Source organism: Emys orbicularis, chromosome 9 (assembly GCF_028017835.1).
Source record: "Emys orbicularis isolate rEmyOrb1 chromosome 9, rEmyOrb1.hap1, whole genome shotgun sequence".
Classification (NCBI taxonomy): Eukaryota; Metazoa; Chordata; order Testudines; family Emydidae; genus Emys; species Emys orbicularis.
In genome coordinates, this window is record NC_088691.1 from 48,253,530 (window position 1) to 48,280,602 (window position 27,073).

Genomic DNA, 27,073 nt, shown 5'->3' on the forward strand with positions numbered 1-27,073 from the left:
GGCATAGTCACCAAAGCAGCAAAATAGAAGTTATGGGCGGAGACAGCAGGGGATGGAATCTGGATGTGCTAGCTCACTATTTTACGAGGAAACATTAGGGTGTTTATTCAAACAGAGTAGCAGCCAATAGCTATTTTAGAACAGGCTGTCACACAAAGCAGTCACAGAGAGGTACGGGCTGTTAGTACAACTACAGGATGAAGTCCTTCAATCCAGAGAAACTCGTTATCCCTAGGAGAGGCTTGAAGAAAGGTTCATCTGTCCAGAGAATTCGGGTCTCTTCAATGCCCTTGTTAAATTTATTAGCTAGAGGGGTTTCTCTGGGTCTCCTTACTTGGCCCGGCGTAGGTGGGAATAGCTCTGGATAGTCCTCTCCACTGCTTCATCCAGGCTCACCACCGGCTTGTAGCCCATGTCCCTTTTGGCCCTCTTGCAACTGTAGTAATGGAATGTCCCAGCTAATGCTACCCGCATGGGGGTGAAGGTAGGTTTGATCGTGATGAGTGGACTCAGCAGCAGCACCACCAGAGACAGTAAGAGGGCTAAGTAATATGCCACCCAATAGGGTATTTGGTATTTGGGTGCATCGTAGTTCAAGCTAGTCAAGATACGAGACATGAATGACCAGAAAGGGACTGGCTCATCGTTTGTGATGTGAAATGCCTGAAAGAAAGAACACAAAAAAAAGCCTTGTGATTAAATGTGACAATTTGGACACATTTTTATAAAGTCCTAGTTTTCATTTCATTTTATTGTTGAACAGATTAACACCCGCAGCTTTGCTCTGATGATTCTTAGTATCAGACTTAAAAAAGAAAATTAACTACATTTAATATCAAGAAATGGCCATTTACGGAGCTACAACTCCCTCCCGTGTTAAGAGAACCCACTGCTCCCAACAAACCAGAAGTGAAAATTCACTCCCCCGAGTGGCATAGTTAAGCCAACCTAAGTCCTCATGTAGACAGCTCTAGGTTGAGAGAAGAATTCTTCTGTTGATCTAGCTACCGCCTTTCGGGGAGGTGGATTACCTATGCCGATGGGACCAACCCTCTCATTGGTGTAGACAGTGTCTACACTAAAGCGCTACAGCTGCGCAGCTGTGCCACTGTAGCATTTTAAGCGTAGACAAGACCTCAGACTATTAGTGACTGTTGCACTGCTTAATTCTTTACCCAAAGATAACCTTGAGAATTTCTGCTGCTTTGGAGTGGGTGTTTTGTAACTATGTTATACTTTTTAAGTGCTTAGAGCTTTGATTGAGCAGTAAGTTTAAGTCCATCTATCTTTAGCCCTTATGGTTGCAAGAAGCTTCTAACAGATGCACAGCCATCTGAATGAATCTGCAGCCAAAAAAAAAAAAAAAAAAATAGCTAAGAGGTGCGAACTACCTCCATTGGTCTTCAAAGTTAACATCCCATTGAGACCAATACTTCCATGTCAGTATTAACTATTTTATTGCCAATCCTACTAGCAGAAACATGCAGCTATTTCAGGAGTGTGGGCAGAGCATGGATAGGGTACCACATCCCCCCCACCCCAGCTAAGTCCCGACCATGGGGTGTGGCAGAGCAGTGCATGTTGGGGTGAGGAGATGGCATCTGAGGGAAGTTTACACAGCACTTTTTCATAGTGGGTTTTATTCTAGTTAGTGCAGTCACTTTCCCGTGCAATAAAAATTCATCCAAGTCACCGAGAGGAAAGAAGAGCTAAGGGAATAAAATGTGTGTGAACAAAGAAGACACAAAGAAATGGAATCTCTGATCACACCCAGTTTTGCTATCCATATGCAACGGAGAGAATACCTTACCTTCCCACACAGGGGAGAGTCTTTATGAAGATGCTCTGCAGCTAGTATGTGCCCATGGACCACATTTTCCACAAAGGTAAAGTCTACTAGGTTCTTCCCGTCCCTGCATACACAAAAGGAAAAAGCTTATCTCAATGTACAAGGCAGCTGAAAATCAGCAAGTGGTAAAAGGCAAAGCGACCAACATAGCTGAGCTCCCAGCTACCTCTTCTGCAGATGTCAGAAAAAGGTGCTGCTTCAGGGCTGGAGCACCCATGGGGAAAAATTGGCGGGTGCTCTGCACCCACCAGCAGCCAAGCTCCCCTCTCCTCACCTCCCTCTTCTCCCCCCACCCAGCACACCGTGTCCCCGCTCCTCCCCTTCCCTCCCAGCGCTTTCCGCCCCCCCAACCTAACAGCTGTTTGGCGGCACTCAGGACTTTCCAGGAGGGAGGGGGAGGAGTGGGGAGAAGAGGCAGGGCAGGGATGGGGACTTGGGGGAAGGAGGTGGAATGGGGGCGGGAAGGGGGCAGGGCTGGGAAAAGGTGGGGCGGGGCAGAATGAGTGTGGGGCGAGGGTGGTGCAGGGGCAGGAAGAGGTGGGACAGGGCCGGGGCCGAGGCCGAGCACCCACCGGGCAGAGGGGAAGTCAAGAAGTCTCTAAGGCTTTGTCTACACTGTGGACCTTACAGTGGCACAGCTGTACCGCTGCAGCTGCGCCACTGTAAGGTCTCCCATGTAGCTGCTCTATACTGATGGGAGAGAGCTCTCCCACCAGCATAATTAAACCATCCCCGGTGAGTGGTGGTAGCTATGTTAATGGGAGAGTGTGGTTTTTTTCACACCCCGATCGATAAAAGTGCTAGTGTAGACAAACCTAAATCACTATTCAGGAGAGCAGAGCAAGCCTGGCACCATCCCAGCTCCTATCCAAAGCCTTAAAAACCTGCAGTCACAGCTAATTGAAATCTGAAGGTTTGGGGACCCACAGAACATCAGTGGAACAATCCACAGAAGCAGAACAGATATGGATATTGTATCTAGCACAAAAGTGGTCATTTAAGGACAAGCTTTCTGCTCAATTATGAATTTGCCTGGCTCATTAAATTTAAATTTCATCCAAATTTGGCCCTGGCCAAAATGAGGGGGATCTTCACCTGCTTACCTCAGAGTTGAATTTAACCCACTGTGTTCATTAAATCAACAACTGGATTGTCAGATGCACTCTCCTAGCCCCTAACCCTGAAAGCAAATTTTTGTGAAACAATTGTCCTGATTTATAATTTTCAGTCATTGTGGATTTAATGGGCCATACAAAGACAGAAAAGAAAATATTCTTCACTGGAAGGGAATACATGAGTGTTTCTAGTTCTGCAGAGGCAACAGCTTTCTGATGGAGGAAAGTGGAGACTGTACAAGAAATGTTTCCGTAACATAAGATGGGAAAGCTTACATTTATTTGGATTAATGATTCATAAAGCAGCTTGAGAGGGGAAGTTTAATTGATGGCAGAGGTGCAAGCTAACACAAAAGCCACACAAGACACCTCTCTCTCTAAATATCAGGGGGTAGCCATGTTAGTCTGTATCCACAAAAATAACAAGGAGTCTGGTGGCACCTTAAAGACTAACAGATTTATTTGGGCATAAGCTTTCGTGGGTAAAAAACATCTGAAGTGAGGTTTCTTTACCCACGAAAGCTTATGCCCAATTAAATCTGTTCGTCTTTAAGGTGCCACCGGACTCCTTGTTTTTTCTCTCTAAATATATCTCTCTCACACACCTCTACCCCTCCCAGTATGCAATTAAATCTATCATAAGCTGGATGGGAAATTTATTTTTTAAATCACAATACATGAGTCTAAGAAAAGTCTTAATGGCAGTCAGTACTATTTCTTGCTCTAAATTTTAAATTCCACACTACAAGTTGTGACACTTGCAATGAAGAAGCCAAGTTTTTGAACCTTATTATAGTTATCAATATGAATATCAAAATGCAATTTAAGTTTTGAGATCACAATAAGAGAGTTGAAAGCAAGAATTGTATAACACTAGATGAGTTAATGTAACACAATCCATGCTCTGTCAGGTCTTATTGCATATTATAGACGAACATAACTGGACCATGCTGAATGTGTGACTGGTCAGCTTTGAACTACTGTCCAAACTACTAGGGCTGTGGCATTTGAATGTAACCTCTCTGATTTACAGGTCAATCTTTGGTTTGACCTGTAATGTCTCAATCATAATTTAGCCATAATGATCAAGAATCTTCACTATAAGCTAGCATAGAACAACAAACTCTTAAAGATGGTCTATCTGATAAAGGCTCATATGCCACTCATTACTGTTGAGTCTTAGCACCTTCCAGTAGTGCATTAAGCAATATTTGTACATAGTTATGTTATAATAATTATATACATTTGTTCTAGATTGTTCATAGATAGCTCAAGTGATGTAGTCTCTTCAAACAGGAGACAAACTCATCTCAGTGCCAGTATCCCACAAAAAGAAGGCTTCTTCAAAATGAATCCTGGGTCAAAGCAGTGGTGGTATAGCTGGGGAACCCATCATTTCCTGGAATTTTATTTTATGATTCCTGAGTAGGTTCTGTGTAGAAGTTGATGGACTGTTAAATCACACATTCTGCCTAGTTCTTGGGCATCTCCAGTCAGGGCCTTTGATTTAACATTGGAGAAGCACCATCCATATCTTTGATACTACATTAAGTAATACTTTCTTCCAAAAGGGGCATGTCACTTTGGTACCAAATTTCCCATGAGACATAAAGATGTCTGAGCCTCTCTCACCCAATCATGAACTTCATTTTGCCACTTTTAGCTGCCTGAATGAGGATGGGAACCAGCTGGAGGTCCCTGGGACCAAATATCCCATGAGGGCGAATGGCAGTTGTGAAGAAATTATCATCTGGGTCATTAGCATTTAACACTTCCTGTGGGAGACAAAAAGTTAGTCAAGAAAGACTGGGGAGACCGACAGATGGCTTAGAAATGCATCTCTTGCGTCATCCCATTGAACTGCTTCTCACTAGAAAAATGCTTCCTCTGCATCTTTTGGGGAAACCTCTCTCCAGCATCAATATACGAGCTAATGCCCATCTATGCCTTTGGGGAACACCTTTTTCCTACTCCTCTTCCGGTCAGGAAGGCAGCAGACAAGGCCGCATCCAGTTTCATTGTCAGACACAACTTCACAGATCGGCCAGCAAAGGAGGTCTCTCAACAAAGAAATCATATCTATAGGTGAACAGTGGAACCCTGGAACTTTTGGAACTGCACCGCTCCATCCCATTCCTTGCTTAGGTAGTGGGGAATAGGAGAATCAGAAAGAATTATTTTTCCACCCCAAAATCCTTTAGCTCATCAATAAATGAAAGATTTCCATCATTAGCTTCCTTAATGCACCTTTTGAGAAAGCATCATTTCACTCCACTGGAAGCACCAACTGATAACATGCAGACTTAGTTTATTTTTATTTCCATTAGGAGTTTCCAAACAACATGTTCTACCATATTCCAGCAGCTGGTGTCTTTCCCAGAAGAAACCCATGATATTTGTTATGAAGTACTGAGTTGTATGTGCAAATAAATATGGATATTTCCACTGCTTTGACAAAAACAAAGGCATAATTATGGGCATATTGGGCTGGATTTGTCTAATCGTGTATTCATAAGCCTCCTACTCTATTAGTTCATCAATCTGCAAGGCAGCTGAGTTTGCAAATGAACGGATACTCTGATGCGATTTTTGAATAGCAAGTACATAGCTTTTTTTTTAAAAAGCTAAGCGTTTTTTCAAGGAATGCAAAAAGGCTGTTGAGCCTAATACTTTTGCTTAAGGGGCCACTGTCAACTTAAATTGGTATTCAAATGTAAATTCTGCTGAAAACTTTATGAAACTTGTAGTTGGAATTAAAAAAAAAGGTATGGAAACAATCTCAAGGATTTGGTTTTGTTTCATTTAAACAGTCCCCTGCCATATTTAACACCCAACTCCTGCAGTATTAAGAACTTGAATGTGAAACAGACTTCAGGGGTTTTCAGTGTCCCAAGTGGGAGAAAATGCAAAGTGCACAAAGACAGACAAGATTTTGCTTTCATAATGGAAGATGTTCTCAGCACCAGAGGCAACAAAATGTGTTTGTACAACATGTGATTAAGTTGACATAGTAATCCTCTGGCACACCTTCTCCACAAATAAACATGTCTCAAACGTATACCCTACTTCAATAGCCTAACTTATGCCACAGGTGTACTTTGCTCTCTTTTCTATTAAGAAAAGGTACTGCTGGTATAAGGGCAGGTTTGACAACTGTGGAGACAAAGTTCTATATTTATCCAAAGAACAGGAACAGCATGAGCATCTGCTGTGAAAGCATCTTTTCCACTGCTTCATCAGTGTGCCACGATGCTATTTTAAAGGCACCAGGGGAGATTTTCAAAGGTGCATGCAAACCACTATTTCTATTTTTGAAAGTCTCCATCATCTCTACATGAGAGATATTTGTGCATTCTTTAATGGCTCATTAATGTCTTTGCCGAGACTGCCAGCAAGGAGACAAAAAAAATTACCCGCCTTTTCGTAACTGTTGTTCTTCGAGATGTGCTGCTCATATCCATTCCATTCTAGGAGTGTATGCGCCCACGTGCACTGTTGTCGGAGACTTCTGCCTTAGCAGTAGCCGGAGGGCCGGCTGTGGTGCCCCCTTGAGTGCCGCACTCATGCGTCGGTATATCAGGCACCGCTGGCCCTACACCCTCTCAGTTCCTTCTTGCCGGCAACTCCGATAGAGGGGCAGGAGGGCGGGTAATGGAATGGACATGAGCAACACATCTCGAAGAACAGTTACGAAAAGGTGGGTAACCATTTTTCCTTCGAGTGCTTGCTCATATCGATTCCATTCTAGGTGACTCACAAGCTGTATCCATGGAGGTGGACTCGGAGTTCACGGTCGTGCGGCTTGCAGCACTGCCCTACTAAAGCCAGCATCGTCTCGAGCTTGTTGGGTAAGCACATAATGAGACATGAATGTGCGAATGGACTACCAGATAGCGGCCCTGCAGATATCTTGAACGGGCACTTGGGCCAGGAAGGCAGCTGCCGAGGCTTGCGCTCTAGTTGAGTGGGCGGTGACAAATCGCCGGCGGAGGCAGCTTCGCCCATCATAGCAGAAACAGATGCAGGCAGTGATCCAAAATGAAATCCTCTGGGCGGACACCCGACAACCTTTCATCCTATCTGCCACCTCAATGAACAACTGAGTCAATTTGCGAAACAGTGTGGTCCTGTCTACGTAGAAGGCTAGCACTCTCCTGACATCCAGGGAGTGCAACCTATGTGCCTCCTCAGACTTCTGAGGCTTTGGAAAGAAGACTAGCAAGAATATGTCCTGGCTCGTGTGAAACTGCAAAACCTCCGTGGGCAGGAAAGCCAGGTGTGGCTGCAGCTGGATCTTGTCCTTGAAGAACACAGCATACAGCGCTTCCAATGTGAGTGCCCTAATCTCGGAAACCCTTCGGGCAGAAGTTATAGCCATCAGGAATGACACCTTCCAGGAGAGCAGAAGAGAACAGAACACCAAGGGCTCGAAAGGGGCTTTTGTGAGCTGAGTACCAGATTAAGATCCGATGAAGGGACAGGATCCCGGACTTGAGAGTTGAGCCGCTCCCGACCTTTTAAGAACCAGACGGTCATGCCAGGCGCAAAGACCAATCTGCCCTGGAATGGAGAGTGAAAGGCTGATACAGCAGCCAAGTGGACCTTAATGGATGAAAGGGACAACCCCTGGAGCTTAAGATGCACAAGGTAGTCCAGGATCAGCTGCAGCGAGACCTGCTCAGGCCCAATCCGTGAAAACGTGAAGCTTTTCCATTAGCCAGATAGGTGGCTCTAGTGGAGGGCTTTCTGCTTCCCAGTAGGACCTGCTGGACTCCAGCCGAGCACTCCTACTTCTCAGTAATCAACCATGGAGCAACTAAGCTGTGAAGTGCAGCAGCCAGCTGTGATTCTGCGACAGGAGATCCAACCAACGGGCCAATGGCATCGGGTCCAATACTCACAGGTCCACAAGCATACTGATCCAGTGCAGGCAAGGCCAAGCCAGGGCGATCAGGATGACCTTTGCCTTGTCCCGCCTGACCTTCATAAGGACATTGTGGAGCAATGACACCAGCAAGAAAGCGTAAATCAGAGCCTCTGACCACAGGAGTAGAAAGGTGTACAGCAGGAAGTCCCTGTCAAATCACCCGGAACAAGCAGAACAGGTGGCACGTCCTGTTCTGGCAAGTTGCAAACAGGTCCACCTGGGGAGACCCCCCACTTCCTGTCGACCACATCAGGATGGAGAGACCATTCGTGGCGAGATGAGAAGTTTCTGCTGATGTGATCCGCCAAAACGTTCCTGGTCCAGGGGAGGTGCGCTGTCACGAGATGAATGGCATGCTACACACAGAAGTCCCAGAGCTGGAGAGCTTCCCAGCAAAGGTCCGATAACCTGGCTCCACCTTGTTTGTTGATATAAAACATCGTGGCAGTGTTGTCCATCAGGACTTGAACCACCTTGCCTTGTAGCTGGGACCGAAAAGCCTGGAAGACCAGGTGAACCGCCCTGAGCTCCCTGACATTTATGTGGAGGGAGCAGTTAACCCCCCGACCAGCAGCCTTCTGTACTGAACCCTGCTAGGTGGGCTCCCCAGCCTACATCTGAGGCATCGGACACCAGAGTCAATGACGGGGCTAGGGCCGTGAAGGGAACTCCCTGCAAGACTGATGCAGGGTCCAGTCACCATGCCAGGGATGCCCGAAGGTGATCTGGCACCTCGACTACCAGGTCCAGGTTGTGCCTGTTGGGGATGTAGACCGACACCAACCACGCCTTCAGCGGGTGGAGATGGAGCTAGACATGGTGGACCACATTGGTGCAGGCCGCCATATGACCTAACAACCTTAGGCAGGTGCAGGTGGTGGTGAGCGGATGATCCCTCATATGGGAGATTACATCCGACATGGCTCAGAAGCGGGACTCCAGGAGGAATGCCCTTGCCCGCGTGGAGTCGAGAACCGCCCAGATGAACTCTATCCATTGCACTGGTACAAGGGTTGACTTCTTTTCGTTCACTAACAGGCCCAAGTTGCGGTGCATGGCTCGTACCAGATTGAGGCTGGTCTGCACGTGATCCTGTGATCTACCCTTGATGAGCCAATCGTCGAGATAAGGATAGATCCCCTGGGGTCTCAGGTAAGCGGCTACTGGGTCCATGCATTTTGTAAAGACCCATGGGGCCGAGGATAGGCCAAAGAGGAGTGCTGTAAACTGGAAATGGCGCTAGCCCACCACAAAATGAAGGAACCACCTGTGTCCTGGGAAGACAGAGATATGGAAATAAGAGTCTCTCAAGTTAAGCGGCATACCAGTCTCCCAGATCTAGGGAGGGAATGATGAATACCATGCAAAACTTCAACTTCTTGAGGTATTTATTGAGCCATCACAGGTCCAGAATGGGACGTAGGCCCCCTTTTGCCTTTGGGATCAGGAAATAGTGAGAGTAGAATCTTTTCCCCCTCATTTCCTCAGGGACCTCCTCCACCGCTTCCTGTTGCAGTAGGTTGTTTACTTCCTAAACAAGGAGCTGCTCGTGAGAAGGGTCCCTGAAGAGGGATGGGAAAGAGGGGAGTTGGGAGGGAGGGGTGACCGAAAAACGGAGGCTGTAGCCTGATGACATGATGTCTAACACCCAATGGTCCGAGGTGACCCTTGACCAGGCCGAACAGAAGGGACGGAGACGGTCGAGGAAAAGGTGGGGCAGACCTGGGGAGGTGACTGTTGCATCACTCTCGAGCGCACCATCAAAACGAGCGCTTCTGGCCCCATGGTGTTTTGCCTGGCCAGGCTGTGCCGGTGAGTGGGAGGATGAAGGGCGGCGGCAACTAAAACCAGCATCCCTTCTCCTTGCAGGTAACCCTGCCGAGGCTGACACTGCCTTGGCGGTGGGGGTGGCCAGAATGGCTACCATGCAAACTGAGGAGTATGCATCCCCAGTGAGCGGAGGCTGGCCTGAGTGTCCTTTAGGCCATACAGCCTCGCGTCCGTTTGGTTGGAGAACAGCCCAACTCCATCAAACAGGAGGTTCTGAATAGAGGCCTGCATTTCCTAGGACAGGCCAGCAGTCTGGAGCCAGGAACTGTGCCTCATGACCACCACTGAGGTGACCACCCTGGCAGACGAATTGGCCGCATCCCAGGCCATTTAGAGGGAGTCCCGGGCTGCCGCAGTACCTTCCTCCACCAGAGCCCCAAACTCTTGGGCCACCTCCTGGGACATGGAGTCCTTAAACTTGAGGAGGGAGTCCCACAAGTTAAAGTTATAACACCTCAAAAGGGCCTGGTGGTTTGCCACTGGAGACTGGCCGTGGAATAAATTTTGCACCCAAAAAGGTCCAGTCTCTTGGCCCCCTTATTTTTTAGGGTGGAACTGGCCAGCCCATTTGTCGGCTGCCAACATGACCAACGACTCCGGGGGCAGGTGGATGTATAGGTATTAAAATCCATTTGTGGGAACAAAATACTTCTTTTCCGTCCTCTTGGAAGTGGACGGGATGGAGGATGGGGTTTCCCAGATGGTCTTGGCAACATTCAGGACTGGGACACGAGTGGGGGTGAACGCGGAGAGCACATTGAATAAAGTGTCTGATTGCGCCACCATTTCCTCCGTCTTGAGGCCCAAGTTGGTGGCCACCCAGCGGAGCAGCGCTTGATGATCTCTGAAGTCATCTGGTCGGCTAGGCCAGGAGGGCTCCGCCACCGCCTCATCCGGAGAGGAGTAGGATGACTGGACTACCGAGAGAGGGCCCAGGGCATCTTCCCCAGCAGGGGAAGGAGGTCTCGGGGTGGGCACCTACTCCTCCACCGCAGCACCCACCGGCGCATCCAGCACCGAGCCCAGTGCCATTGGTGCCGACTGAGGTTTGGCTGATATGGCGACCAAGGACTGGTGCATCAGCATAACTGGTACACCCAGGCCTTCCAATAGGGCCACTGTGTCAGCCACTAGCCCTGCTGCCAGGTCAGCATTGCCATAGCGGGTGCACCTTCTAGAGTCCAGTTGTGCTGCTGTCTAGGTGAGGGGCTCAACTTCCTCCGTGCCGGAAAAGTCCTCTTCCTCTGGAGATCAGGGCAGGGTCTTCAAGGCCTGGGTCTGGCGACTAACCATTGCAGTGCCTGGAATGGTCCGACCGGTGCCGGGAGTAGGGGGAGAGGCGCCGAGTTGGAGAGCGTCCCCGAGGCCTCAGTGATGGTGACCATCATCGCGAAGACAACCGCTGCTGACTGTAAGGCGACCAGTGTCTCTCTCTAGGCGAGTCCTGGCGCAAGGGCAGAGACCGGGAATGCGGTGCTGGAGACCTGTAGAGGCAAACCGGTGACCTGGGCTGATGTGGAGACCAACAGTGTGGCTCTGCCTTGGCTCCGGAGACCGGATGTGCTCATTTGCCTTCTGGGAGGCTTGCCCTTGCCTCACGGCAGGCTTGCCCTTGTGAGGAGCCTTAGCCGGGTCCATCGTCGCAAGCGGTGTTGATTGCAGTGGGAGCGCTCGTTGCTCTCTGGGCGCCGGGAGCTGAGAAGGCGTTGACTGCGCCATCAGCCTGGCTCCCTTACTGCTCCCCGGAGTCCGTATGGGGTGCATTGGGGGGTGGTACTCCCTGGGGCAGAGCCCCCTTGCGGCTCCAGCGTGGGTGGGCAGGCCAAGCAGGGTCCTTTGCCCAATGCCCCTTTATCCAGTTTGCTTGGTGCTGGGTCCCTCTTCTTGGCCTTCTTTATGGGCACCTGCAAAGGGGACAGCTGCCGGGAAGAGCCCGGTGCCGGAGGTGCACTACCCGCCGAAGTGCTGGGTGCTGCGTGTGACGGGTTAGACCCCCTGCTGGGATGCCACCTGATGTACTGTGGTTTCACTGAGCCCCTCCTCCTGCTCAACCAGCCTGTATTCCCTCTCCGTTGTGCTGAATTAGCCTCTTGTGTGTGCACGCGCACACACACACACACACACACACACACACACACACACAGGTAGGGCCATACCCAGCTGGACACAGACTGAAGTCAGCTTTGAAGTCACATGCACACCCCTTTTGGGGAATAAACCCAAAATAATAGTCTTGCACTGTATAGGAAGATCTGCACAAACACAAACTCATAAAAATTCACCCTCTTCCTCAATGTGAAGAGAGATATGAACACCTTCTTGCCCCCTCCCCCTCAGTTAGAAATTGGGCAAACTGGGTTTAATAATAAACAAAACAAATTTATTAACTCTAAAAGGCAGATTAAGTGGTTGAAGGGATAGCAAAAGAACAAAGCAGATTACTAAGCAAATAAAACAAAAACGCAAACTGAGCTTGATTCACTAAAGAAATTGGCTACAAATAGTAATTTCTCACCCTAAAAGTTGTTTCAGGCAGATTACAGAGATTCTTGAAAGCCTGCTGCATTGGCCTGCAGCTTGAAACTTCAGGTATTATTACTCACAGGCTACACAACCTTCGAGCCTGGGCTCAATTCTTCTCCCCTCAGTTCAGTTCTTCTTTTCAGGTGTTTCCCAGTGTCTCTTTGGGCAGGGAGGAAGAGAACCACGATGATGTCACTCCCCTGCCTTATATAGCTTTTGTGTATGGCAGGAACCCTTTGTCTTCCAGTGGAAAAACACTGGCATTCCAAGGGGGGAGGGAGGGAAGGGGTCCAGTACCAGGTGACTCAGACCCATGTCTCTGCAGGGTTGTAGCAGCCATTACTCGCAGGCTGCCTGGAGGGTCCACAGGAAGACTAAGCTCTTTCACAGTCCATTATTGTCTTTGCTGATGAGCCATGAGCCCGGTCTGGCTTTTCATTGTTATACCTGAAGGACTGTGGGTGACACCCAAAGTAGCACATTTGAAATACAGATACTTGGTCAATATTCCTAACTTCAGATACAGAAATGATACAGGTATACACACTGGATAATCACATTCAATAAATCAACCTTTCTAGTGATCTTACATGAGCCATCTTCCATAAAGTGTATCTCAGTTATGCCATATCATAAGCATATTTCCATAAAGAATATGGAGTGTAACGTCACACTGCGACCGGCCATGCTGGCTCTGAGGCTGGGCGAAGAGCAGCCTTCATGAGGAGGGCCATCAAACGAATGTTGTGTTCTGTGTGTCCTGGGATGAAAGTTCTTGCAGATGCAACACTTCTCTTTTACGTGGGATTCCACTAGACACTTCAAACAGCTGCTGTGCAGGTCACTAACAGGCATAGGCCTGTTGCAGTTAGAGCAGGGTTTAAAACCTGGAGACTGGGGCAAAGTCCCTGCCGGGACCCTAACTGACTATTTACTATATAACTACTATATAGAAACTACTATAAATAAACTATTTATAGCTATAGCACAGAGATCAAGTAGGGAAAAAAAACGCTGACCACCTGCGAAGTAAGGGAAAGAAGCACTCCTACTAACCACCATGGTTGGTAAGAAGGAACTGAGAGGGCGTAGGGCTGGCGGTGCCTGATATAACGACGCAGGAGCGCAGCACTCAAGGGGGCACCACAGCCAGCCCTCTGGATACTGCTAAGGCAAAAGTCTCCGATAACTGTGCACATGGGTGCACACACACCTAGAATGGAATCGACATGAGCAAGCACCTAAAGAAGAACAGCAGCTCTGGTGAAATGAATGGTACATTTTATATCTTAGAGCTATCCTTTCAGGCTCTGAGAACTCAGGCAAACTTTGCTGCATCAGTTATACTTGGGTCACGTTTTGAAGGTTTTCTTTGCAACCATAAGAGCTAGAGAGATCTTGTTTTTTAAATGAAAGCTGAGACTCTGAAAAACTAAGAAGTCTGTCCACCCCATGGCTAGTTGTCTGCCCCCACTGCACAAGACATGCCCCACTTTGGGAAGAGGGGGTTACTTACTGTAATTGGAGGCTCTTCACAATGTGCGGTCCCTATCTGGATTCTAAATGTGGGTGTGCATGCTCACCATGTACTATGAAGTTGTTCATAGTAGTGTCCGCTGACCACCGTATCCGAGGCTTTAAGAAGCTGGGCAGGTCAACGCTGCTCCAGTTCCCTCTTCCTGGCAACAAAGCAGCCTGGAGTAGAGGGAAAAGAGAGCGGACTGGAATCCAGATAGGGACCACACATCTTGAAGAACCTCCAGTTACAGTAACCTCCTCTTCTTCGAGTGGTGGTCCCTATGTGGATTCCAAATGTGGGAGAGTAGTGAGTAGTGCACAGGTAGAAGGTGGCTGTGAAGGCTTGGAAGAAGAGAGAGTACGAAGAACAGCATGGCCCACTGCAGCATTCGTTGATGTGGCAGAGGCGATGGCATAATGAGCGGAAAAGATGTAGACCGAGGCACAGGTGGCAGCCCGACAGATGTCATGCCATGGGACATCCGCCAGGAAGATGGATGTAGCAGTGTGAGCCCGTGTGGACTGGGCCATGACTCCAGGGGGGAGGGAGGGAAGAGAAATATGGGAAAGCATGTAGCGGTCCATGATGCAACAAGAGGCGTTGCAACGAAAGGGCATGGCTGCAACAACATTCCGCAATAGTGATAAAATGCCAGTGGGGAGGCCTGAAAAGCACTGGGTACGCTGGAAGTAAAAGGCCAATTCATGGCAGACATCCAGGGTGTGAAAACGCATTCCTGGGGAGAGGCCTGCAGTTTAGGGTAGAAGGTGGGGAGGTGCACAGATTGGTTGAGGTGAAATGGGAAGGAAACTTTGGGGAGGAATTTGGGATGGAGACAAAGGGAGACCTTGTCCTTCTGCAAAACAGTAAAGGGGGGTCCTGCCATCATGGCTGCTAGGTTCACTAACTCACCTTAGAGAGATGATGGCCACCAAGAAGATCACCTTCATGGAGAGATTTGGGCGAGGGAACATGTTGCAAGCGGCTCAAATGGTGGTTTGGTGAGGGCCAAGAGGATGAGGTTAAGGTCCCAGAGAGGAGTAGGCTTTCATATGGCGGGGAAGGCGTTGAGAAAGCTATGAAAAAAGGAGGAGGTAGTCGGGTGGGTGAAGATGGAGAAATCGAAGCACTAAGCACCGCCAGGTGGATGCAGACAGAAGAGTGGGTGAGGCCTGACTGATGGAGGTGGAGGAGGTAGTCCAGAATGGCAGGAATGGAGATAGTCCAAGGGGAGCCAGGCGACAAAACGGCACCCTTTGGCTTGGTAACATGCACTAGTAGATGGGTGGCAACTCTGGAAAAGGATGCCACGAACAGGAGAGGAACATGCGTTGTCTACGCATAAGCCCCATCAAATACCAGGCCATGAAGTGGAAAGGACCCAGGTTGGGGTGGTGTAGTCAGCCATGTTGTGTGAGGAGATTCAGGATGTCCAGAAGACGTATCTAGGGGTCAACAGAGAGGTGGAGGAGAGCCATGTACCAATACCGGCGGGGCGAGGAGGGAGCTCCGAGGAGAAGAGTTGCACAATTTCACCGTACTTTGCGGAGGACTTGGGGAAGTAAGGAAACAGGGAGGAAAGCATAGCATAGACTGGGGGCACAGGGAACGAGGAGAGCGTTGCCCTAGGAGCCTGGGCCAAGAGCACCTGTCTAGCAAAAAGAGGAGAAGTTTGTGGTTTTCTGGCACGGCAAAGAGGTCCCAAGTCAGCATGCCCCAACAGGTGGAAAAGGGACCAGAGTTGTAAAGTTCCCACTTGTGATTGGCATGGAAGGAGTGGCTGAGCATGTCTGCCACGGAGTTGCTGGTTCCAGGAAGATGTACTGACTGCAACATGTCGTCGTGCTGGAGGCACCAGTTCCACAGGAGGATGGCCTCGGTAGAGAGAGGGGGATTGGGCTCCACCCTGCTTGTTGATGTAAACAACAGCCGTCATGTTGTCCAACAGCAGTTGTACATCGGGGGATCGAAGGAGAGGTAGGAAGGCCCGGCAGGCAAGGCAAACAGCTTGCAGCTCTAGGATGCCGAGATGCATCCGTGCTTCCCTGAGTGACCAGAGGCCCTGAGCCACATGGTCGTCTAGATGAGCGCCCCAGCCAACGAGCAAAGCATCTGTCGCAAGGGTAAGGTGGGGTGTGGGAGGTGCGAAGGGAACGCCAGTCAAAACTGTGGCTGGATTGCGCCACCAGGTGAGAGGCGAGAACTGGTGGAGGAATGAGAACCCATTTTGTTGAGGTGGTCGGACTGCAGGTTGTAGATGGACGGAGCCACAGTTGGAGGCAGCACAAATGGAGACGGGTGTATGGGGTAACGGAGATGCAGGATGCCATATGACCCAGAAGGGAGAGGCAAGACGGATGTGCGTACACAGGTGTTAGCAGAGCTGTGCAAGGAGGGTGATGACAGTGGGGAAGCATTCTGAGGGAAGGTAAGCCCAGGCTGCAACGAGCACTTATAAAGGTGAGGGAATGGGTAGCGGTGAAGATAGACTTTTCCTCATTGATGAAAACCCCTAGGGTGCCAAGGAGGGCATGCAGAGTTTGAATAGTGGTGAGGAGATGGGCTTGGGATGATGCCATGAAGAGCCAATCACTTAGGCATGGGAACACAGAATGGCCCAGGCGGTGCTGACACGAGGGCAAAGACCTTTGTGAAGATGCGGAGGGCGTTAGCAATCCCAAAGGGGAGGGCCCAGAACTGATAATAAGAGTGTTTGACTGTGAAGCAGAGGAACTTGCGATGAGCAGGGTGGATGTCGATATGGAAATATAACTAAAGGATGCCTTCATACTGTGAACCAAGCTCCATGGGGAGAGGGGGAATAATCAGGGGGAGGGTGAACCATGAGGAAATGGAAGTTGCAAAAAAATTTGTTCAGAAGGCAGAGGTCCAAAACAGGACTGAGGCCACTGTCCTTCGAAAAGAGGAAATAGGGGAACAGAAGCCCCAGCAGCGCTTGAGTTGGAAGGCATATGCTTCCTTCTGGAGGAGGGGTGAGTGTGATAATGTGGCAGGGTGCTCCCGGGATGGGCAGCAAGTTGGGAAGGAGATAAACTCAATCAGGTACCCACAATTAACAATGTCCAGCACCCAGCAGTCTGTGGTAATGTTGCCCCAGTTGTGAGCAAAGAGAGCAAGGTGACCATCGAAAACCACCTGTGGAGTGGCGGGAAGGTGGTGGGGCGGTTAATGGATCTCAGGGAAGGAGTCAAAAGGGCTGCTTTGAGGAATGTTGGAGACAGATGAAGAAGCAGTGGCAGGGTAGCAAAGTCGCTGGGTGCACAGGCGGTGCCAAAAAGAATAGGGCTGGTGGTAAGGCTGGTACGTGGTCTGAGGGCGGGGTCGGAAGGAGGACCATTGTTGGTAACGGGGGGGGGGGGGGGGGGAAGAAGGCCCAGGGACTGGAGAGTGGCACAGGAGTCCTTGAGGAAGTATAGGGACTCATCCACCGCGAAGCTGAACAACTTATGGTTGTCAAAGGGAAAGTCCTCAAGGGTGGTTTGGACCTCTTTTGGGAAGCCACTGGATTGAAGCCAGAAATCCCAGTGAAGGACGACCCCGGATGCTAGCAAGCAGGATGCAGTATTGGCAGCATCAACCACAGCCTGGACAGCAACCTTGGCCACCAACTTGCCTTCATCCAGTTGGCACTGGAAGTCTTGTTGCTTCTCTGGGGGAAAGGAAGGCCTGGAAGTCTGCAGGCTTGGAGTAGGATAGGAAGTCATACTTGGCCAAGATGGCGATGCAGAATTGAAGGCCAGCAGAGGAGCAGACCTTACAGCCCATGAGGTCCAACTTCTTGGCAGCCCAATCAGGGATGTAGACCACAGGTGTTGGCAGGCGTGCTCGGTCACAGTTGGACCGCCAGCGAGTTAGGGAGAGGGTGGGTGAAAAAGTCCATGCCCTTCGAAGGAATGCAATAGCGGCATTCCACCCGCTTCGGTGTTGGGGCACAGGAAGCCGGGGTGTGCCAGTCTGGGCCGGTTATAAGAGTGCGTTGTGAATGGGGAGGGCAATATGCGAGGGTCCAGGAGATCCTAGGATGTCCAAGAATTGATCCTGTGGGTCCTGGACATCTTGGACAGGCAGATTGAGGGTGTTGGTCATACGTTGAAATACGTGCTGGTACTGCAGTAGGTCAACAGGAGATAAGTGTAGGAGGGATGATGGCATCATCGGGAGACGAGGAAGCGCCTGTATGGACTGGGGTTGGTAAGGTCACTGTCAGTAACACCAGTGCCGCCGGAACAGGGACAGCCTGTGGGTCCTCAAAGATGGAGGAAGGGGCCACGTGCATTGGGGATGGACAGTGTCACAAGTGAGCTGGCATGTCATGGTCATGGTAGGGCTTCCACATGGCCCAGTATGGCCCGGCATATGGGTCGCCAGGTGGCGGTGGTGCTCGGAAGTAATGATACCATGGATTGGCCAGTGGGGCGTATGCGGGAGGGTATGGATGGCACTGAAGGTCCCGGCTGTAGGACCGTACAGGCGAGAATGCAGTGTTCAGTTCGGAAGACCACTTAGATTGGGAAGACAGGTCTGGTAGAGGCAAAGCCGTCAGGACCGCTGGCATGGGAGGACAGTCCAGGAGCAACAGTAGACGAGCCCGGCGTAGAAAAGCGGAGAAGGTTGGAATAGGAGCAGCTCGTCCAAGGGGGATGGTAGGCGAATAGTGACAGAGGTCCCGGGACAGGGCGGGGAGACCACGTATGGCAGACTTAGCTCAGCCGTTGGTGTAAGGGGAGACAAGCGTCCTGGCGTACATGGTACTGGGCAGGTATGTCTGGATGGACTTGGCAGGCTGAACAGAGCCAGAGGCGACAGCGGCAGGCCAGACACCGTGGCCGGTGGCAGTGCCAGTGGAGCGCGGGTCTTAGATTTGTGCTCAGAGCAGGACTTCTTTGGAGAAGGAGTGTCTGAGTTGGCAAGCAACTTCTTACCTGACCTGGCATGGCTCAGGGAGGCAACACTGCTTGGAGGCAATTGCCATCAGGGAGCACCCTTTGTGCCCATGAGTGTGCTTTTTATGCAACTGGTGCTGGGTGGGGTGGCTCTGGAGAGGTGTTCACTACCAGTGTTGAACCCCGTTCCAGCAGATCCTGGAAGCACACGTGGTTGCGTCGCATTGCCTCTTCCATGAGGTTTTTGCGGAGGTGATGTTCTCTGGCCTTGCGGATGCATGACAGAAACGATCGACAAATAGAGCAGTGGGCAGCAACATGAGCTTCGCCACGGCAATGTTGATGCTCGTCGCTCACAGAAAAGGACTGCAGACACGAAGCACAGTATTTGAACCCAGCTTGCTGGGCAAAAAGCTCCCAGAGGGGAGAAGTCCAGGGGAAACAGCTAACTAACTAACGATAAACAAATAAGTAAACTACAAAAAACTAACTAAGAAGAAAAAACTATGTACAATGGACAGAAGCAGTTCTCTTATCAAGCTAAGAGCAGCAAGGAACAGGGGTTCCGACTCTGGCGGTAAGAGGGAAATGGAGCGGCATCGACCCACGCAACCTCTTAAAGCCTCGGCACGCGCGGATCAACGGACACTACTATGAACAGTTTCGGCTCCGGCATCTGGCATGCATGCGCACCCACTTTTGGAATCCACATAGGGACTATCACTCGAAGAAGAAATGCTGGTTTAAACACAGAGTGTGATAGTATTAGCAGCATGGTGCTGTATACCTTCTCCTGCAGGATCTTGGTCTCTGTGTAGTAGTCGATGGGCTTCTTTGCATAAGGGAGGTCTTCTGTTCCATTCTTGATGTCTGTGCCCTCAAAGACTACACTGGCACTGCTGGTTAACACCAGTTTCTGACAATGGTTAGGGAAAAAACGTAATGTATTGTAAAATTTTGCATGCATTAATCTCACTTGTAATGTTGGTATTCCATACTAAGAAAATGCGTAAGTTTTGCTTTATAACTTTGAAAATATTTACTCTGAACTTGTGAACCCAGGCATCCCAGTCATCCCAAAGGGCTATCAAAATCAGATGGGCCATCAAGGAACATCGCAATACAATGGACTGGTTAATGGGCCTCTCGCACCTGGGAAATTCTAATAAAACAAAGTCACAGGAAGATTTTTTCTCTCTTTGCAGTTTGAACGCTCACAGGGCCAGAGCTACCAAACTGAAGCCAGAGATCCCCAGGGGCTGTCTCCTGGGTCTGCTCTGAAAGATACTTTGAATTGACAGATTACTACAACTCTGTCACTCTTAGAATTTAGATGGTAAGTCATTTGTGTGTATACGTTTGCTTGCTTTAAGTTGTAACTAACTCTTCCCCCCCAGTTAATAAACCTTTAGATACACCTCTACCCCGATATAACGCGACCCGATAGAACACAAATTCAGATATAACGCGGTAAAGCAGTGCTCCGGGGGGTGGGGGGGCTGCGCACTCCGGCGGATCAAAGCAAGTTTGATATAACACGGTTTCACCTATAACACAGTAATATTTTTTGGCTCCCGAGGACAGCGTTATATCGGGGTAGAGGTGTAGTTTATTACAAGACTGGCTATAGGCATGGTCTTTGGCGTAAAATCTAGGGAACCAATTGATTTGGGGTAAGTAACTGGTCTCTTGGGATTGGAAGCAATGTGAATATGGTATGTTTTTTGGTGTACATAACCATTTATCACCAAGTCCAGTTTGTCTGGATGACAAGATAGACTGGAGAGTCTAAGAGGACTGTCTGACTCTATGCTAAAACTGTTACAGTGATCCAGGAGTTCACATTTGGTGAAATCTAATTATAGAATACATCACCAGTTTGCAGTATCTGCCCTGGTTCTGACAATCTGCCCTGAGATAGAAACTCATGGTTTTGAGCCACTGCAGACCACCTGACAACATAAACGTCTCATAATATATCCTACTAAGGATGAAATAATCCTACTGAAATGACAAAATGCTTCAGAAACAGGTGAAGTGGACACTTCAGAAAATTTCCAGTGTTGTCAATCAAGAGAGAAAAATAGTTTGCAAGGAGAAGTTGAATGCCCACTTAGCCTGCTTTCCTGGCACATTTCAACTCTTAATACCAATGTGTGCTTTTTAAGAGGTATTTGCTAGTCTTTAAAGTATCTTAAAAATATTTTTATGCTACATTTGTTGGAATATGATATGGCCCAGCAGATTTGAAATGGGAAGTCAAAGATATATAGATGATCAGAAATACCATCAACCAAATTACCCTCTGAAACACAACTTTTTAATCTTTTACAGTTTAAGAGAGACATTTTCTGCCTAAAGTTCTGGACTCAGATGTACTCCTTGTTCTGACGAATCCCAACATGAAGCCTGAAGGTAAACAACACATGGCCCATTTTCCTCCAAGCAGCCTATTATAGAAAGAAAGCAATTCTGGGGTGGGAGTCCATACTTGACATGCATCATTTAATTCTGTGTATTGTTTTAGTAATTCTGTATTTCCACCCGGAGACTGTACAATGGGTGTATTTCATAAGCAACCTTCCCTCCACCAAAAAATAAAGTCTCTCATTCATCCAGTGCTCAAGGATTTCAATATGCAGAAATTGAAATAAAAAGCTCATGTGATGTTAGAAAGACCAAGGGGGAAATGGTGCAGTTGTCTTATAGTTACTATTGGAGTCATTAAGTTGACATTTCTTTAATGCCGCTATTGTTCTATATCCTTATATCAGGACTTCAGCATCTCATGTCCCCCCCATACACTGTTCTACTCTTACCTGAACCCCAGCTTCTTTGCAGGCTTCAATGACAGTTTTGGTCCCCATAAAATTCACCTTGTAAAACAGATCCCTGTTGTCACTGGAAGGTGCTGGTGAAGCACAGTGAAAAGCCACTGTCACACCTTGTAGAGCTGGGAACAGGTCCTAGAGGGACAGATGAGACAAGGCACCAGTGAAAACACCACGAGTACTTTCCATTTGGAAAGTGTATAGGTTATATGAACACACACGCCCACATTTTTCTTGTGAAACATAACAGCCACATCATCTTCATGAAGCTGAAGAGTCGAGATACAGGACCAGCTCTTGTATCTCCAGACCTCTTACTGCTAAGCAGGAAGTTCCATTTGTTGTTTCCCCCCCCCCAGGAAAAAAATCCAGAAGCTTCCTAAGGTTTGGAAACTAGCCACACCCAGCTAGTCAGGTGCAAGCAGAAGGCCAAGGACGTCTCAGATAGGAGTTAAAAACTCAGCATGGAACCCTTCCAAGGATTTAACCCCCAAATCCCAACGTTACTGCCCAGCTTTATGGTGCATCCCTCGTAAGGAGTACATCATGCCTGTGGAGGAGTCTAAGACACATGCAGCAATTTATTTCCAAGACATATTGTGATGCATGTCTCCACATTGCAAGGCAGGTATAAGCCCTGTCCTTGTACAGATACAAGCTAAAACAACCAAGGACTGTTCCAAAGAGTTCAAGAAGAGTCCCCCCCTTAGGGATTATTTTTAGCCACTGGTGAAAGAGAAGCGAAGGACTGCACTGGCAGAGAGGGGACATAGTTGATCACCCTTTCACAAGGTCGTACTGCAACCCTTCCACAAAATACTGCTGTAGCGTTGACCTTCCCACCTTTCAAGGAACACATTACATGTCTCATACAAAAATTGAGTCAATTACCTTGGGGAATGTGCCTCTACGAGATCCTAAGCTCAGTCTATATATTTCACTTTTGTTTCCTAACACAGTATTATATTTGTCAGCTCTGTTCATACTATACCTTTTTACTGCAGAGATCTCCCAGGAAAAACTGCACTTTATCATTCTCAAACCCCTTTTGGATATCAAACACATTGACTGTGTAGCCTTTCTCCAGCAGCCTCTCCACCATGTGTTGGCCTAAGAATCCTGAGCCACCTATCACGGTGCATTTCTTACTGGCCTGCAGAGGCAAGAAGGGGAGAGAAGTATCATAACAAGCAGACACACTTGTGAAGTCTTTCAGTAAACCCAGGCTTGAACTTCACAGGATCATAGGAGTGATGATCTCAGTCGCTTGGCTGAAGTTCAGAATTCAAGTTTTCCACTGCTGCAGTTAGACAAGTCAGTAATTAGGCTGATCAGAGGAATCTGAATCCAGGTATTAAGCAACTCACTGGCACAGCTTATGTCCTTTGTAAGAAGATCCTGTCTCATTCCCTCTCATTGACTAGGTTTATCCTGACTGTATTTACCTTCCCAGGAGGTTGATTATATTGCGAAATTTCATTAGACTAATTTATTTTGTTTAATTTCACAGTTCTTGTATCAAGCAGTCTGAAACTGCTCAAGAGCCAGAGACACGGAAACAAGAGCTTAGCCACCCCTAAAAATATGATGAATCAAGTTCTACACAATCCTATCTGACTTTATGTACTGATTCACAACCCATGTAATGCCACTAATTTAGCTCAGATATAAAACAAACAGCTATCTACCCCCTCCCCCATTCTGCCAATGAGCCCCACTCTTTATATATTCCATTTGCTCACTCATTTACCAAATCTCAATCTCTAGAGCACTCAGATCGCAAAATTCTTGTCTACTTCGATACATACATGTATTTCATACTGTGCAGGCAGTGTATCTACAAACACAAGCATGAATGATAGGTGCAGTTGTAGATCCAAGTGTCTCTTAAAATCAATGAGAACAAAGTCCCCGCTGGCTGTCAGTAGCTCCTAGTCTCCAGCGGTTTCCTTCATATATAGCTGTAACCCTCCCACAAACTTAGCTTGCTGTAGTTTATTCCAATAGAGTTTCATTCTCAGTGATGGAAAGGAGCAGGTGAAACTAGTTCTCACACAAAGCTTGGAGCAGGACTAATGGGTCCAAAACCAGGAAGGCAGCCAAGCAGATACAGCTTATCCTTTTAATTAATCCTTAGCCTTTCTTCTACGAAGACATTGGTCAGAGTCAATATCAGGCACTCTGGTCTGAGTACTCACCTGCCTGAAATAAGACCAGTGACCTATCTGCTCAGCACCAGCACAGAGTGAGCAACTGAGGCTTTGCAGAAGAGCTTTGTACAGAGAACCCACTGTCCTGGTTGCAAATAGATTTGCTCCTATTGTTACTACACAAAAACTCACCTCAGCAAATCTTCTACCGAGTTCAAGGGGAAAATTATCCCAGTGAAACTGCCCAAGGCAGGTGATGGTTCAATGGATTCTAAGTGCTGTGTCTTTAGACAGGGATCCCATTGCAGAGTACCAGTTTTCCAGAACTGAGATGAGAAAAAAAATATTTCCTTTGAACTTACTGGTCTGAGTTGTGTGGCCATTTCTTGGAGGATTCACTGCAAATCTAATTCCTAAAAAAAAAAAAAGTTAATACTTTACATATCACATTTAAGTGGTGCAAAAACAAACACCTGCCATTTAAACTGGAAAACACAGATTTTTCCCATATAACATTACCACAGCAGATAAGTAACTTGGATCAATCTTGTACGCTTTACTCGCTAGCATCGTCCTCGTAGGGAGAGCACACTGTTTTTGTGTAGGTCCCACAAAAATAAAATGGCTATTTTTTATAAAACTTCTCAGCAACATAGTTGAGCTCTTATTATTATGTTAAGCTCCAGAAAATACATAAATTATTGAAATTCAATTTGATATAAAGATTCCACATCAATGACAGTACTCCAAACAGGTTTATGTAGCTCAGGTAATTGTGTATTTGTGGAAAAATGCCTCTTAATCAGCAAATCCTTCTCATTTTAGCCAGTTTAAACTGCCTTGTCATCTCTGAATTGAACACTAGAATGCAAACACATCAGCAGACTGTGAAATATAATTCCCAGAGAGCAGCCTGGGAGTGGGGCAGAAGCTCCCTGTAAATGTGGGGGATTGAGGGGTGGTACTAAGACTCAGCCAGGAAATGCAGTGTTTCTAGGCTGGGAAGGAGGCTCCCAGGGGTCTCCGCCTACTCCAGCCCCTGCAGGTCCCACTCTCTGGCCTAACCCCCAACCCATGGTAGCCACTCCAGCCTCTCTGGCTCCCACTCTTACCTCCCCTCCCAGGTATGAGTTTATTGTGTGACTATTGCAGGGGTGGGGGCTAGACCGCCCCCCGAGTTTCACCACTCTGGGAGCAGCCATACTGGGCCCATCAATAACTACTGCAGATTTGTTGAGGTCCATCTACACAACATCCAGAGGCAGAGGAACCAATGGCCACATGGTTTATCCTTAGCCAGGACAGGATTGAAGCACTATAATATAAAAATATTTTCTAATAATAATGGTAGTGCAAACTCCCAAATTGGAACTAGGGCCCCATTGTGCTGAGCACTGTACAGCAGAGAAAAGAGACAATCCCTACCCTGAATTGCTTACAATTTAAAGACAAAAAGAATGAGACTATAACATAAGCAAATGAATCTGGTGAGGAATTGGCCCCGCTTATTTAGTTACATTGAAAACAAACAAGGTATACTAACTGGGGAGGAAGAATCACAGCTTGTCTCTAGTCCAGCTATGTTTAACAGGCTGGGGTTTGTAGGTATAACAGCAAAGGTGACTCTTAAGGAAGAATTTGAGGTTAAGTTAGTGGCTGTTAGGATTTTATCAGGGAGATTTTGCCAGGGAAGAGTAGTATTGTCAGTCCCCAGTCTTCAAAAATCAGAGTCTGTCCCTGAAAAATCATTAGATTGGCTTAAAATTCATGACGTATTTTACATGATAAAAGATTTCTGTGCCTTCACAGTGCACCTGCTTCCTCACCAGGACGGCTAGAAACTTTCTTTAAAAGAATGAAAACTGAAGTACTGTACAGTATAGCAGTTCCAGCAGCTGGAGCTTTAATAAAAGCACAAGTGTTGGCAACACAAAGGCAACATGGGAGAGAGCCCCGAGGTGAGTCCCTGCCCCGGGCTGAAGCCTAGGGTGATACCACCCCTCCCAACACCAATATTAAAATGATACATGTGAATGACAAACACAGCCCATAACTTCCCCTGTTCATGGGCGGCGAGTTCTATGGGCCCTTGGTGCCCGGGCACCAGGAATACCCCTGGCCCAGGGGCCTGGCTCCAGCAAAGTTTCCCTCCCCACCCCACCCCTGTGCATCTCCCAGCCCACCTGCTACCCCCGGGCAATTTAAAACAGCCGGGCTGAGCGGCTTCTTGTGCGCTCATTCCACGTGGCTGCCCGCACGTCCTTGCAACCCATGGGGGGGGGGGGGGGGCAGCAGCCCCTGGCCCAAATGTCCCTGTGGCCAATGGGAAGCTGCAGGGGTGGTGCCTGGGGACAGCAGCACAAGGAGACCCCCGGCCTGCCCTGCCTAGGAGCCGCTGCCAGAGGAGGTGCCCCAGGTAAGCACCGAACCTCCCTCCCATCCACTTCCAGAGCCTGCACCCACACCCCCTCTGCACACACACCTTCCAGCCCCCAAATTTCCTCCCCCACCCCCTCTCACTCCCAAACTCCCTCCCAGAGCCTGCACCCCAGACCCCCTCCCCCACCCAAACTCCCCCCCCCCGAGCCCTACATCTCACCCCTTCTGCACCCAAACTCCCTCTCAGAACCTGCACACCAATCCCCTGCCCCAGCCCAGAGCCTGCACCCCAGACCCCCTCCCCCACCAAACTCCCTCCCTGAGCCCAACCCCTCACACCCCCTGCACCCAAACTCTCTCCCAGAGCCTGACCTCTCACCCCTTCTGCACCCAAACTCCCTCAGAGCCTACACCTCTCCTGCACCCCAATCCCCTGCCCCACACCAGAGCCTGCACCCCAGATCCCCTCCCCCACCCAAACTCCCTCCCAGCGCCTTAGGCAGGTGTGTGGGGGGGGGAGTTTGTGGGGGGGCGGGTTCTGGGTGTTCTGGGCACCATCAAAATTTCTACAAACCTGCCCTTGTTCCTATAGCCCAAGGACTCCCATTGTCCCGAAACCCCCCATAACCAGCCTTCAGGACTCCCCACCCACAGGCCCCTAAGGCCCTGAGCACCCAGACACCCTCCCTCCAGCCCTGGCCCCTCCTAGCCCTCTCCCCACAGCTCCCCCGTGTGCCCCCAACCTCCTGCCCCAGCCCTTGCCCACCCCTACCTGGCGCCCAGCCCCGGGAAGAAGCAGGCAGGACCCCTACACCACCGCTGTTTTCACCAGTCCCGCCCCAGCCTCCAGGGACACAGGCACCCCCCTCAACCCGCCAAGCGGCAACAACCTTTCCTGCCCGCTCCGCCCTTCTCGCAGCCCAGCCCCTGGTCCGAGAATCAGGCGAGCCCCAGCGCACTCGCTGATTGGTTTCCCGGATACTCCGCTTCAGCCAATCGACTTGGCGGAAGGCGGAATAGACCCCCCCCTCTCCTTCCGGATCCGC

The 27,073-nt window shown here is 49.0% G+C and overlaps 1 protein-coding gene across 3 annotated transcripts; it reads right to left on the reverse strand.

The window, feature by feature from the left end:
* Positions 1 to 26,944, reverse strand: NSDHL (NAD(P) dependent steroid dehydrogenase-like). 3 transcript variants are annotated; one of them, XM_065410854.1, is made up of 8 exons: positions 26,918 to 26,944; positions 24,011 to 24,061; positions 22,490 to 22,651; positions 21,487 to 21,633; positions 19,455 to 19,583; positions 4,597 to 4,739; positions 1,811 to 1,913; positions 1 to 663 (listed from the first exon to the last, which is right to left on the reverse strand). In XM_065410854.1, the coding sequence occupies exons 2-8, from the start codon at positions 24,029 to 24,031 to the stop codon at positions 331 to 333; spliced, it is 1,038 nt and encodes a 345-aa protein (XP_065266926.1). In that variant the 5' UTR covers positions 24,032 to 24,061; positions 26,918 to 26,944; the 3' UTR covers positions 1 to 330. The 3 variants fall into 3 exon arrangements, with proteins under 3 accessions (XP_065266926.1, XP_065266927.1, XP_065266925.1); XM_065410855.1 differs by lacking the exon at positions 26,918 to 26,944 and adding an exon at positions 26,800 to 26,898 and having other exon boundaries at positions 21,544 to 21,633; XM_065410853.1 differs by lacking the exon at positions 26,918 to 26,944 and adding an exon at positions 26,800 to 26,898.
* Between the last annotated feature and the right edge of the window lie 129 nt (positions 26,945 to 27,073).

Bases quoted from the DNA above. Each gene is read 5' to 3' on its own strand.
- NSDHL (XM_065410854.1), bottom strand. From the start codon at position 24,031: ATGGCCACACAACTCAGACCA. The intron at 22,652-24,010 runs GTAAGTTCAAAG...TTGCCTCTGCAG, and splicing joins TGGCCACACAACTCAGACCA to GCCAGTAAGAAATGCACCGT. The intron at 21,634-22,489 runs GTATAGTATGAA...CTGTCCCTCTAG, and splicing joins GAGATCTCTGCAGTAAAAAG to GACCTGTTCCCAGCTCTACA.